Genomic DNA, 14,402 nt, shown 5'->3' with positions numbered 1-14,402 from the left:
TAAACAATTTTTCAAAATAGCCACAATTACTTTGTTTTCCTCTCTACACTAAATTGCCCTTTGCCTCTTGAGCGATTACCTTTTTCAGATTCACCTCAACTTCTTCAGGTTCAAGCGGACTTCACCTGTAAGCCCTTCTCGGTTCTCCCTCTTCTCTGAACTACTAATGGCCTAATTTAGCACAATTATATTGCTTTGTTCATTCCATGTATAGTAAAAGAGTCTACAAAACACATGCAAGCGTTCATTCAATTATATGTTGATTTGTTCATGGGTCGACCCCAAAGTCTATTCTCCATCGCTGAAGCATGGAAGACAAATACCCTTCACTTCTTCAGAGGCATAACACATGCACTTCTCTTGTCATGGTGACAGGCATGTGCTGGTGGAGGTCAAAGAAACAGGAACACAAGTGAAATCGAGGTGAGTGTCAGGTAAGGACCAAAGCACCACGCCTACCCCACCTTTGCCCACAGAACACCCAGTCTTCCCGTGTCCTGTTTCCCAGGACGTGTCCGGGGTGGATAAGAAGTCACCCGTGGGGAGGCGGTGAACTCCTCCGCAGGGGCCGATGCCCGGGACAGGGGCGGGAAAGGCTAATGAGGCGACTTGTGCGGGGAGGGGCCAAGGAGGGGCCAAGGAGGGGCCCAGGTGTCCCGCTCCCGCGCGACCGCGCGCGCCTGCGCGAGCTCGTATTGCGTCGCATCCTTGAGCGCAGCATCCCTACGCCCGCGAGTCCCAATACTAGGGAGGGAGGGAGGAGGGGCGGCCGGCCCCCCGCCCCCGCGCGCGGCCACGTGACGCCGGCTGAGGAGATTGGAGGGGCTGCGGCGCGAGGCTGCAGACTGGTGCAGCGCACTGTGCTGGCGGCTGGGCCTCCTCCACCTCCTAGTCTTTCTCCCGGGAACCTTGACGACGCCTTCCGCTTGGCCCTGCCTTCTGCCGCATCCCCGTCGTCGCGGCGCCTCGAGGAGCAGGAGAAGACGCAGCCGGGCCGCCGCCGTTAGAGGGGTCCCCGGCCGCCGCTCGCCCCGTCGGCCGCCACCGCCTCCGGGGTCAGCCCTCTCTCGGGGTCTCTGCTTTCTCCTGCCGCCAGCGCCCGCTCATCGCCGCGATGGGGCTCCTGGACTCGGAGCCGGGTAGTGTCCTAAACGTAGTGTCCACGGCACTGAACGACACGGTAGAGTTCTACCGCTGGACCTGGTCCATCGCAGGTAAAGCCGCTGACTTCCCCATCCTCGCTTGGTCCCCCGCGGGGGGTCACCGGCCCCTGGCCTCGTAGCGCCCGGGCCCGGCCCCACAGGCCCCCGCGCCCTGCGGCTTTCGGATGCTGCGGATCAGCGGAGGGGCCGGCGCGGGCACTGCGGTTGAGCACTGGTTAATCTGATCCGAATGTTAAGGCCTCCCCTCCCCCGACACTCGCAGGGTTTTCCTCTGAGCTCCCTCCATCTCGGATGCGGGAGCTGACATATCAGATGGAGCCTGTGCAGCTAGGAACTCCTCGCAGGAGCCGCCCCACCCTGTGCTCCCACATCTCCCGAGCTCGCCTCACTCTTCCCCGTGCACAGGATTCCTTTTAACATTTAGTCCTATTTTGTATGGAGAGCGGGCTGGGGAGGAAGGAGGGCTTCAGGGGCAGCTGAAGGTACAGGAGGTTTCTTCAGCCTCCTGGTTGCTTTGACACAACCCTGCTAATCTTTTCTTCTATCTAGCTCCTTCACCTATAGTATAATTTGGACTGAAAAGTAAAATAACATTGTTTGGCTCCTTGAACCTTGAAGAATGTTAGTTTCCGAGGCATTTTCAACAGCAAATATGTTTGAAGTGATTGTCTATAATGGCTTTGCGCACTGCAGTGCAGTCAGGGGGAGGGGGAGGCCAAAACACCGGGGAAGAAATCAGTCTTTAGGAAGGGGGTCTCTACAGCAACACCTAGAGGTTGTCCCAGATGCCTACACATATACAGTTCTTAAATCAGCAAACTTTTCTTTAGCTGTTGCAGTTAATTTGGCAGGGCTGTCAATTGTTTGATTTATGCAGCTTTCCTAGCGTCCAATTGTGATATTATGTTTTTACATTTTACTGTTTATTTCTTCATTTGCTTCGCTGCTTTTGATTTTAAAGCATTTAAAAGTCTTTGATATCTAAAATAAGGTTTAAAGGATTTCAGAAATGATTTTACGATGTCAATTTTTCTGGTCCTTTTGCAGTATCACACTGCATCCTATCAGTGAAGGATATTAACGTTCCATCTTATGACTCTGCCTTCCCCACTTCGAAATGAAAATGTACTCATGTAGTTTTTGTGTTTATTGTTAGAGTAAATTAGACAGATTAGACAGTGGTTACAGCATGAATGTAGTCCGATACATAGGGCTTATGTTGTGGAAAAACGTTTGCTGGAATTATTTTTGTGAGAGACAAAATGATTATTTGACATTAATACTGCATTCACTTCTTTAGAAAAGTATGTTCTTTTTCAGAAGATCTCAACTTTGACACTGGGAAATAGCTATTTAATAAGCCATTACAGCTGAAAATGGTTAAAAGGCAGTTTTCAATGGAGTATTTCTTCAAGTTTTTTTTTTTTTTCTGTGTGTTGTTACACTGATGTTACGCTGTACCTGCAAAAACTGGGAAAGATGTGCCCTTACCTTCATGTCTGTGATTTCGGTTCTTTAAACGTTGCATCAGGGCTTCCCATTACACAATTGTATAGAGCTGAACATCAGACAAGTTCTTTAGCAGGTAATAGCACTTCGCATACCTAGGAGTTAGACTCTGTTGAGATCCTCCAGTCTCCATATAGCCAGAGCCACACCCAGGAGTTCTCAGTCCTGTCATTCCTATCCTATCCCGGAGCTTTCCCATCTCTTGAGTCTCAGAAGGAAAAATTGAGGGCAAAGGTAGAATACACCTTTCTGTGATGGTGAATTCCTTCCTGATGATGTCTGTGTAAAAAAAAAACACACACACACACAGATGAAACAGGAAATTTTGTGCAGTTGCCGCATGTGAAAGCTTGCTACTAGGCTTTGGAGGATATATAAAATAATATAATATTGTGGGCCAAGCCTGAGAAGTGAGAGTAGCCCTAGAACTCGAGTGACCTCTCACTAGCAGGCCCAAGGAAGGTATTTGCCTATGCTTTGACTATCCACTTACGAAACCTGAGACTGCTTCCTTGCTTTCTGTAATGAGCTACCTTATGTAGGCAGATGGTATTTCTTAACCAACAGAGAGGCTTAGTGGATATAGTCTGTTCTGCTGTACTGCTGTGTGAGGAGGAGTATTTTTCAGGTCCAGGCCGAATAGACCTGAAGTCTGTGGTGTCCCATTTACGTTTACTCTCCCTCATTCTATGCTCCTCGTGTTCCTTTTTTTTTTTTTTGGACTCATTCACTCTGCTCTGATTCCACCTCTCAGCATAATTTGATGAAAATCTGGGTGGGGGATATCAAAGTAGAAAAGTAGCTTATTAGATAAGGTTAAACAAAAGTTGGTGAGTCAGATGTTTGGAAAGAAGGGGAAACAAAAATGGGCGGGATAGAAAGATGGTCTTGAGCAATAGTGATGAGTGTGGTGAAAGGATGCAAATTATTGAGGGAGAGCAAGAAATGAAGTAGGCTCCTTGTCCTTGGCTGCTCTCATTCCTAGTGCTGTAGTTACATGCTTCTTTCATTCTTTTATTAATTCATTAAATGCCATTTTGTGCTGTTATATCAAATGGTGCTTTAAATATCCAAACATATCCAAAGCAATGTCTGAAAACTGGGCTTTTCAGAGGCACATATGTAGCAAATACAAAATATGGTCCATAATAATGTTAACAACAAAAATGTTACTTTTACTATAGTATTAACACTTTGTACATTGGAATTGAAACTTTGAAAGAGCTGTACTTTTAGAAAAACAACAAAAGTAATTTTTATTTCTCTATATTTGTAGACATTTTGAACGAGGAAATTAGCGTTGGTTTATATTAAATTATAGGCTGGTGTAGGACTTTATACTAGTTGTTAGTATTAGAGTAGGTATTCCATGTCATCATGTTAGTTTTTTTCTTCTATTCTTTCACTTCATGAGTACATTTAAATTATTAGGATTGGAGTCCTAGGCACAAAGTATGTATCTAATAAAAGTTGTATATACATTTTTTAAACTGATGAATCTAAATATTCCCCAATCGATGAATACCCAACTTATCTACATTATTCATTTATTCATGCTTTTAATAAATGTTCAATAGCTTTTTTGCATACCTGACATTTAGCATATAAACACCCTAGAGAGTTAGTAGGATGCTTACAGTAAAGCCAGGTGTCTCCTGTGAGGCCATATATCTTGTGACCATTTGTTTCTAAATAGCTGTTGTTCACAGGGTATGGGTGCTGTCTGTTGGTTGGGAGTGGTAATGATTGGCATTGGCCCTCTTTTCACAGATGCAGTACCCCGCATTTTGGTGAAAAAAATTGTCTACTTGGTAGTTGCAGTTAGAACATAACTTGCTGGGTCCTTGAATTCACTTTGGAGGGGTCAGAAAGGAGAAGGGATGAGTGGTACAGGAAGAGGGAGGAGAGCTGTAGGATGACGAAATGTGGAAGCCAGGCTTATGATACCATTTCTTTCAGTATTTACTTGCCATGTACAGGCACAGTTCTAGGCTCTGGGGAGGAAAGGAGGACACTTGGTCACTGCCTTCATGCAGCTTGCAAAGTCTAGGAGGTCACTGTCATTCCCCTTTCCTTGATATCATGGTCTGGAGGCAGTGGGATCTGTCAGACTCAGGCCTAGCTGGGGCCTAGGGAAGATCAGAAAAGTCCTTCCCTGCTCTTCTCATCTCTACTTCTCCTAACTGAAAGGAATATACAGGTTGTTTTTAGAATATTTTAGCTGTTTCATCGCAGTTTACTTCCCTCTGCCCTTGAATGAGGAGTTGATGTGAGTACTGTCAGAGTATTTGGAGAGGCATACTAGAGCAAAAGGTGTCAAAGGCAAGGGGAACAGCTTGACTGAAAACCATGGAAACTGGGAAGGTGCTTAAGGGTCAGGCCAGTGAGTCATCCAGGTTTGATGAAGCTGGGGGCTAGTGGGAGGGGATGTTTAACTCAGCTCAAATAAGCTGAAGTAAAAGCAGGTTTGTCTTAGGGATTGCTAGGCCCCAGAGGAGCATGTATTTTAAATATTGTACAGTATGCTTACATTAATTTTATTATTTGTCACAGTTAATGTTTAGTTTTTCATCTATATTATTACCTAAAATAGGTTTATTTGTTTGGCTTAGCCTGGTAACACAGTTTTCTTTGAATGTTTCTTTGAGAAAAGACATTCTGATTCAAGTTGTAGGCAGCTAATTAAAAAAAAAAAAAAAAAAAAAAAAGAAAGAAACATCACCAGCTCCTAACACGGGATCTCCCTTGGTCACTGTTTTCAGTGAGGTCCTAATTATCCTTTACTCATAAGCTCTCTGAAGCCTCTGGGATGTCCATGCCATTTTATGGTTTTTTGTTTTGGTTTGGTTTTTATTGTCTTTTCCTTCACCACAGTCTGATTTTTGGTGGCAGACTGCTAGACTTTAATAGCTAATGCTCTTGTCCGTTCCCCAATGATAGCATAAAGTAAAACATCCTATTGCAGATGGAATTCTAGGAGGGTAAACAATGCAGATTCTAAAACTGGTGTCAGGACACAGTTTAAACTATTTTAACTTAGATTCTTTGGCTTAGGAACACAAAGTTTTAAGAATTATGCAGATAATTATATCAGATGGCACTTTTGTAAACTTAAGAGCCACAGAGCACTTGGTCATCCTTTAAAAATTCAATTTGTTTTCTTATTTTTTTGCTCAAGTCCTGTGGATAATGTCACCTGTAAATGATTTAACATTATTAACATAAGTATTTTTCATTTATTGAGCCACTTATTATTCTGAATTAGGCATATATTAGCACACCGAAATAAGTAGTGTAACAGTCTATCTTTTTTCGCTTTAGATGGTTTTTTTCCTCTTCTTTATCAGGATATTTTGCCTATTAACAAACGAAGGTACTATTGTTTTATTTTCCATTAGAATATATATTTTAAAATCATGTGGGTTTGGATTTCAGAAAGGAGATGGGAGGAAACACATGGCCTTTTAAAGCCAAGGTCCACATTAACTTTCTAGCTTGATCCTTCAGTATTCCCCTGCCCAAAGACCTGCAGCTCTAGCCAACTGGGATAACTCACTGACCCTTGAGTAAAATGTATACATGTCTACCTTTATGTTTCTCATCCCACCATTCCCCTTGCCTTTACCCACCTTTTCCCCGTTTACCTCTCCAGATACCTTTTACCAGAACCCAGTACAATAGTCCTCCTTTGCAAAGCCTTTCTTGTTTATGGTACCCTGGAGCAAGTTGTTGTCTCACAGGAGCTCATTGTCTTTAGTAATTACTCATGTATTTCCTGTGCCATTCCTTCTATGACCCTAGTCTCAAACTGTTTAAACTTTCGTTATTATTTACCACTTCACTCCGTTGTATCTTTCTCTCCAACATCAGAGATTATCACATGTATTTGTTGATATGATATGTATCAGGAGATGACCCTCTTAATCTAGCATAATGTTGAATCATGATATATTGTGGTTGCTAAACATGAATAAGGCTTTAGACCACACTAAATTATAGAAGGTTTCTCTTTTTGTTTTTTGTAGAGCGGGGATTTCACCATGTTGCCCTGGCTGCTCTTAAACTCCTGGTGTCATGTGATCTGCCCACCTCAGCCCCACAAAGTGCTGGGATTACAGGCATGACCCACTGTGCCCAGCCAGAGAGTTTTTTAAAAGAATGATTTTTTTTTATCAGTTGGTCATTAATTCAGTTGCTGTTCACTAAATTTAATGAGTAAATCAGGCCATTAAGTCATTTAGAAGCACAAAACAGATAAAAAATGAAGATTCTAAGACATATAAAATCAGATATGATTGTTCTCTTCATTGTCTATGCAGAAGCATTGCTTTGTGTGGAGGTGAGGAGGGCAGTGTGGTATAGTGAATGGGAAGAATTCTGGACTGGGATTTAGATGACCTAGGTTTTAGTTCTGGTCTGCTGCTGATTTGCTGTAAGAGTTTGGACAAGTTCCTTTGCCTTCCCAATTCTCAGCATTGTTCTTCTGTAAATTAAGAGGGTTAAATTAGGTAATCTGTAAGGTCCTACCTGACTCTAAAAGTCTAGATATAGATGTCACTTTCTTTATTCTTGGAATAGGTAAAGCAATTTCAAATAAATATACATTTATCAGGGATTCAGAAACCTCATTCTTTGTAGTAAGTAAAATTTTTTTCCAGCAAAACTGTTATCATCACTGCCTAAATAGTACCAATAACAAATTCTTATTTAGTCCTTTTTACTTTTTAAAATTTGCTTTATAAGAAATAGGTAGAGGAATAGAGAAACAAAAGTATACAGATATTTAAGTGTCTGTTTTGAAATAACATTGCTTTTGTTGCTGTAACACTATATCTATTTAATTATCTGGATTCCTTGAATAACCAAGAGCCAACTATTTTATCAAAAACAGTAGCAATAATATTAAAGAATAAAATTATCTCAATTATATATTACATTTATTTTGTGATACTCAGCTTTTGAGGATGGCATATTATGTCATTTTAGGCAAGTTATTCATGACTCTTTGGGTCTCTTATTTCTACCTGCGCTGTGAGAGGGTTGAACTACATAACCTTTAAGGCTTAGTTTATTGAATGCTTATAACATCTAAAACAGCAGCCTAGATATCAGTCTAAACTCAGTCTTCATATTTTTCCAATAGAAAATGTGAAATTTTAACATACATCATTACAAATGATTTTCTATTATAAACACTTTATATATGGGGATTTTTTACTTAAGTTTGGAAGTATGGCTTAAGATTTTTGTAAAATTGATAAAAATGTGTAGGTCTTACAGAAGAGAAAACAAAAGAAACTAAATGGTTTTGGTATAAGTATGTTCCTTAACTAATCAAAATACAAATTTTTAAAATTTTTTGCCATATATTTTTCTTCATGAAATATTACCATTTGTAAACAAATACCTTAGTATGATGTTTTATTTATGATTATATTGTATTAGAGTAAAATTTTTGAAATTTGAAAGACAAATGCATTAGTCCATTGAGGGAATCAGTTACTCACTGTCAGGTATAATCACATAAAAGCATTTGTGATTTTGAACTGCAGAATTCCAAGGAGCAAGCTTTTCTGTTTTCATTTTTATTCACTTATCAAACAAAAACGTGAGCACAGATGTGTGTTTTTAACTAATTTTATATATTTTTTCACACATGTACATAGCAGCATTATTCACAGTGGTTAAGAGGTGGAAACGACCCAGATGTCCATTGATGGATAAATGGATAAACACAACGTGGTATATACATACAATGGAATATTATTCAGTCTTAAAAAGGAAAGAAATTCTGACATGTGCTACAACATAGATGAACCTTGTATACTAAGTGGAATAGTCTAGTCACAAAAAGATAATTATGTATGTGGCATTATGGTTCCACTTATATGGCCCCTCTACTGTAGTCAAATTCAGGCTGGGCCCAGTGGCTCATGCCTATAATCCTAGCACTTTGAGAGGTGGAAGCTCAAGGATCACTTGAGCCCAGGAGTTCAAGACCAACATGGGCAACAAAAAAATATTAAAAATTAGCCAGGCATAGTGCCATATGCCTGTAGTCTCAGCTATTGAGAAGGCTGAGGGAGGAGGATCACTTGAACCTGGGAGGTGAAGGCTTCAGTAAACCATAATTGTGCCACTGCACTCTAACCTGGGTGACAGAGTAAGATCCTGGCCCAATAAATAAATAAATAAATAAATAAATAAATAAATAAAGTAGTCAAATTAATAGAAACAGAAAGTAGAAAGATGTTTGCCAGGGCCTGGGGAGAAGGAGAACTGAAGACTTGTTTAATAGGTATAGAGTTTCAGTTTTTCAAGATAGAAAAGTTCCAGAGATTCACAACAATGTGGATATGCTTAATGATACTGGACTGTATACTTAAAAATGATTAAGACAGTATATTTTATGTTATGTGCTTTTCTTTTTACCGCAATGCAAGAATTTCATATATTATAAAATTAATACATTAGCACCTGTAGAAATGATCTCTTCAGTGCTCAATGGTAAAACAGTCAATTCTTCTTTATTTTTTCAGTCTAAAATGACTTTATAAAGAGCTGTTTATATGTATAGCTGTTTATATATAGCTGTTGGCTTAAAAAAAATCCAAGTGGCTAGAAAGTAGCAAATAACAAGAAAGAAAACTTTAGCTTTGTATTTTTCTTTATGGTTTTACCAAGAACTTCACAATAACTCTGGGAGATAGGCCTTGAAGGCATTTTTTCCATATATTTAGAAGTCCTTGAGATTTACAGAAGTTAAGTAACTTTTATAGGTGGTCACCATAGTGCAAATGAGTGTGCATGGGTTGTTTTGTCCCTAGCCCAGTGCTCTTTTCTTCCCATCACACTAGCCAAGCAAGAAAGAAATAATCAGGCCTGTAATCTATGTTTCTCTTTTATTTTACCTTTTCTTTTACTGTTATCTACAAAGTATCACTGTTTAGAATACTAAATCTGAACAGTCATAATATTACCAGAGATCATCTAAAGAAAGACATCTAAATATTCAAAGGTACTATAAAGGTTGGTATATGAGATTAAACTACAAAGTGATATTTATTCATATACTATATACATACACAAATATGTGAATATATGTAAAATACAAAATGTGATATTTAGCCTGAGAAGATGGTTAACTTCCATATGATGGTGTAGGATTGTTTAAAAAAAGTGTATTCAAAGTGAATTATGAAAGTATTTGCCAAATTGCATAATACAAGAGCTAGAAACTTGTTAGTGAAAGGATAATGAAATTCATTCAGGACTAACAGTATTTTACCCAGTGGCTATTCAACTTATAGAACTGTTAGAGTCAAGGGAAGATTTTGGCTAAAGTTCCCATTAACTCACACACTCTAATGGTATCTTCCATCTTTTTTGCTAAAGGGAAACACCATTTCAATGTTCTTAAAGCTTTGAGTTCATTGGTAGTACTGGGTGGATGGTTGAACTTGGAACTCCCAGATTAAGTTTTATGACTACTTTTTCTGAGAAGCCCAGCAAAATTTGGAAACAGGGAGAGAAGGAAACTACTTGTATTCTGATTTTGGCTTCCAGGAAACGAGGCAACATTCTTCAGCTCTCTCTCTTGAGATATATTTTCTCCCTTGAAATTGTCTCCTTTTCCCCTATGAACTGGCTTTTGTGAATAGGCCATTTTCTGAAGTCATGAATTTGGACATCACCTGCACTTGGGTGCGATGGCTCACGCCTGTAATCCCAGCGCTTTGGGAGGCCGAGGCGGGTGGATCATTGAGGTCAGGAGTTTGAAACCAGATATCATCTGCACATGATGAAACTCACTACGATTTATTGAGCATTTAGTATAGGACCATTTTAAGATGCTGTAGTACTGTATTTTATACACCTTATATTTAATTTTCAGATCATCTCTATAAGTTAGATATTATTTAACCATCTATAGATGAAGAAATAGACTCAAAGCTACATAGCTAGAAAATAACAGAGCTGGACTAGGATCAAGATCTGTCTCCTTCCCAACAGTGACCTTTTTATGATGCAACATAGCCTACTTATTTATTCAATAAATACCATTTTATTGCCCAGTAATAATAGTGAACATTTATTGGATGCTTACTAAGTGTCAGGCACTGTGTCCAGTGTTTTATATGTATTATCACATTTAGTCCTCATATTCCATTGGGCTAGGTTCTGTTATTATCCCCATTTTCCAGGTGAGCAAACTGACTTTCCCTGAACCTGATTCATCTAATACTAACGCTGTCAAATTAAATCCCAGGGCAACCAGCCTTCAGCTTGAATCACACATTGATTCTCTCATCTGTGTTAACTGTCTTTTCTCCTTTACAGCTTCTGAATCTGTTCTTATTTTTTGCTTGCTCTAGGAAATTTTATAATTTCGCTCACTTTCTACCATTATTATGATCTCTATTCAGGCAAACTTGCAACGAAAATTCTTTTTCCCTCTGCTTTTTAACTCTGTCCTCCATTCTTTCAGGCTCTTGGGTAACTGTTACAGAACTGAGTTAGAGGAAACATCTTGTTTTAACCCTGTGCTGAATGACTCTCAGGGCACCTGCTCCCTCATACCTTGAGACATTGCAGCTTTCCCCTCTTTCACTGGTGAAGGTCTCTGTTCCCTCCTGTCTGCCCATCACATTCTGACTTCTTTGCCATTTTTTAGCCCAGCCTCTGCCTTGTCTACCCCTGCATTCTGCAAAAGCTACCCTTTCCTCTCATTCATCCAGTTGCTCTTCCAAACTCAAACCTTCCATCCTCTTTTTTGAGTACATAGGGGTTAGAACAGAAATTTTCCCTGCTAATCATGCTGACTATACAGGAAACTGATCATACTATTCTTCACCCACCACCTTCAGGATCTGTTTATTTCTAGAGTGTGTCTCAGATTGTTCATTACCTGCCTCATTTGTCCAGTTGTATTTGAAGGGCCCTTCTCTTCTAGTTCTGCCTTTTTCACCTCACTGATAGACATGGCTTGAGGAATATATTAAGCATCACATTTTAGATTTGAACCTAGGAGAGGCCTTTAAGGTGTATAGAGTTTACTCCGTTTGTTAGAAATAAGCTCTTTCCCAGACTCTTTTTGACAACCGTTGTCTACAGTTTTCGTTGAAAATTTCTTTTAACAAATGTTTTGAAGACTCTTACATACCTGGCATTGTTAACAGAGACACAGCAAGGAACAAGGGCTGTAGCATTGGCCCTCATGACATTTATAAGAAATGGAGGAAGACATTGACTATTTCCTTAAGAAAAAGACTACAGTTACCCTTTGGGGTACTTGCAGTGTACAGTGTGACATACTAATAGGTAACCTTTTTGTGTAATCAGTAAAGGCAAATGGATTTTTCATATCACTTGGTATATTAGTGGTGATCAGTAGCCAGATGTTTAAAAAAAAAGGAATTAATTTGCAACTGTTGGTTTTAACAAATTAAAGGATGGATAGTTTTAGGGAATAATATAGTACAGACTTCTTGGTGTCTTGAATATACTCCTGAAACTGCTCAATATTTAGCGATTGTTAGACTTGTGTTCTTCTTTTGTTTATGGTAGATTAAACAAATATAGATGGTTTTAGAAGATGAGGAAGTGGCTGATTTATTCAGATAGAATCTAGGAAGAAATCAAGTCAACTTTATTTTGTGACTTAATTACATGTTAAAGTAGGCTCACATTTCTGAGTAGACCAGAGCAGTGCTCCTTAGACTTTAATGTGTTAAGTCACTGTGAAATCTTATTAAAATGCAGATTCTGATTTAGTAGTTGTGGGGTGAGGCCTGAGATTCTGCATTTCTTTTAAGGTTCCAGGTGATGGTTTTCTGCTGGTGCATGAACTCTACTTTGAATAACAAGGGAATGGAGTATTCCTAATTTGTTTTGCAATCTACTACTATGTACTGTTATGGAAAAAGAAGAATTTTTAAACATGCTTAAGTTATTAATGTAAAAATCAAATGATAGATGTATTTAGATTTAATTATTTTTTATCCTAACAGGAATTTTCTGTGTCTTCTAGAACCATATTATATTGATCAGTAACTGTTGCTCATTTTACCTGAATCAAAAGGGCCAATGGTTTGGTTAATCTTATCATCACCTTCACTTTACACATGCGAAAATAGTGGCTCTGAGTTTCAGGTTCATCATTATGGGGCTAGAAAATAAATGACAGAGCTAGAATTTAGGTTTTTAATTCAAGTCTTGTCCCTCTCCCTGTATCAAGCTGCCTCTGCTCCATGTGACTCCCCTTGCCATCATCTAAGATGATTTCCTACTGTATTCTTGTATACCTTTTCTTTAGTTCTTCTAGGGGTTTGGATGTTCTAAAATTTTTTTAATTACTGTTTTTTCTTTTGGGAGATTATAGTAAAACTTTACTAGCTTAGCTTACTTGGGGAAGATAGTTCGTTCTGACTGGTGGAGATCCTGAGTTGCAAAAAGCTTTAAAAGAAATCAGAAAAAAAATAGGTCTATTAGAGGTTTTTAAGGAAGTTGCTTTAATAAACATACTGATAATTCGTTGTAAGTATTAATTATAGTTGTTTGTATATTAAGTAGAAGTTATTTGGGTTAGTTGAAAACTGTTAGATTACAGGCATTTTATTATTTATTAAAATCTGGTTTATATTGTCATGAAAAGGAGTTTTTAAAAATAGCCTCTCTAAATAATTTGAAAAATCAGAGTGAGAATTTTTATGTATTTTATCTCCTGAATAAATAAATACAGAATTATAAAATGTCTTCTTAGTCTGTGTCATAAAATGTTTTTTTCTTCTCAATGTAAACTCTTCTAAGTTTAATTATTCATGGTAATTTTTATTTAATTTGGTTTAACTCTTCTCTTTGAAGATAGAGGAGGATTTAGTGGTTGATCAGTGTCAATAGTAATGAAATGCCAAAAATTATTGAACTCTGACACTGTGTCAGATGCTGTATACATATTGTTTTATTCCTCACAACAGCCCTTCTATCATCTATAAGGCCAGGGGCACTAAGTAACTTCTTGGGTTTATTCAGCTGGTAAGTGAGGAGTCTAATGCTGGTAAGTCTGATTTGAGAGTCCGTATTCAGAATATAGAACTCTCTAGGTTGAAAAGAAAAATCCTGGAAGACATTGAGGGGCTTGACTTTTAAGGGGAGGGGCTCAGATTATCTCTGACGTGAGACATACTTTGTGAAGATGTAAATTTGGGAGAGAATAGGCTGCAGCAAAAGGGAATGCATGACGTCATGGTGTCCATGTGTGCTAGGAACCTTCACATACTTTGGTTCATTTAGTTATCACATCTTAACCCTATGAAGTAACTATTTCCTCATTATAAAAAGAAAAGGGAACAACAGTTGGTTCTCTAGCTATAGATTCTGTTCTGCACCCTTTCCTTTTGGAAATTTCTCGGTCTTTGTGACATGGTTTTCTCTTTTCCTGCCTCTCTGGCTTATTTGCTGCCATTTCACCCACTCATCTTCAACTGTCCTCAGAGTCATTCCTTTTTCATGTTATTCTCTCACTCTACATGCTCCTTCCCTTGTGACCTCAAACTCTGGTGTGATTGTGATTGTCAGTGACCCCTCTGTGTGTCCACAGCCCTGGCAGTTCCTCTGCAGCTCCAGAGGCTACTGGACGCCTCCACCTAGCTGTCCCAAAAGTAGCTCAGATGCGAGATGTTTAACATTCACATGATCAGTTTCTCCCAGATCTGCTCCTCTTCCTTTACT

General features: G+C 39.0%; 1 protein-coding gene across 1 annotated transcript in view; it reads left to right on the top strand.

The window, feature by feature from the left end:
* The first annotated feature begins 637 nt into the window (after positions 1-637).
* ELOVL4 (ELOVL fatty acid elongase 4) overlaps positions 638-14,402 on the top strand; it is a 32,946-nt gene continuing 19,181 nt past the window's right edge. The window contains exon 1 of the mRNA XM_002817084.6: positions 638-1,214. Coding sequence (XP_002817130.3) covers positions 1,115-1,214 — 100 coding nt within the window. The 5' untranslated portion in view covers positions 638-1,114. The remainder of the gene's footprint in view (positions 1,215-14,402) is intronic.

The sequence above is a fragment of the Pongo abelii genome, chromosome 5, assembly GCF_028885655.2.
Source record: "Pongo abelii isolate AG06213 chromosome 5, NHGRI_mPonAbe1-v2.0_pri, whole genome shotgun sequence".
Classification (NCBI taxonomy): domain Eukaryota; kingdom Metazoa; phylum Chordata; class Mammalia; order Primates; family Hominidae; genus Pongo; species Pongo abelii.
Note: the sequence above shows the minus strand (reverse complement) of the source record. Positions and strands in the feature narration are given on the sequence as shown.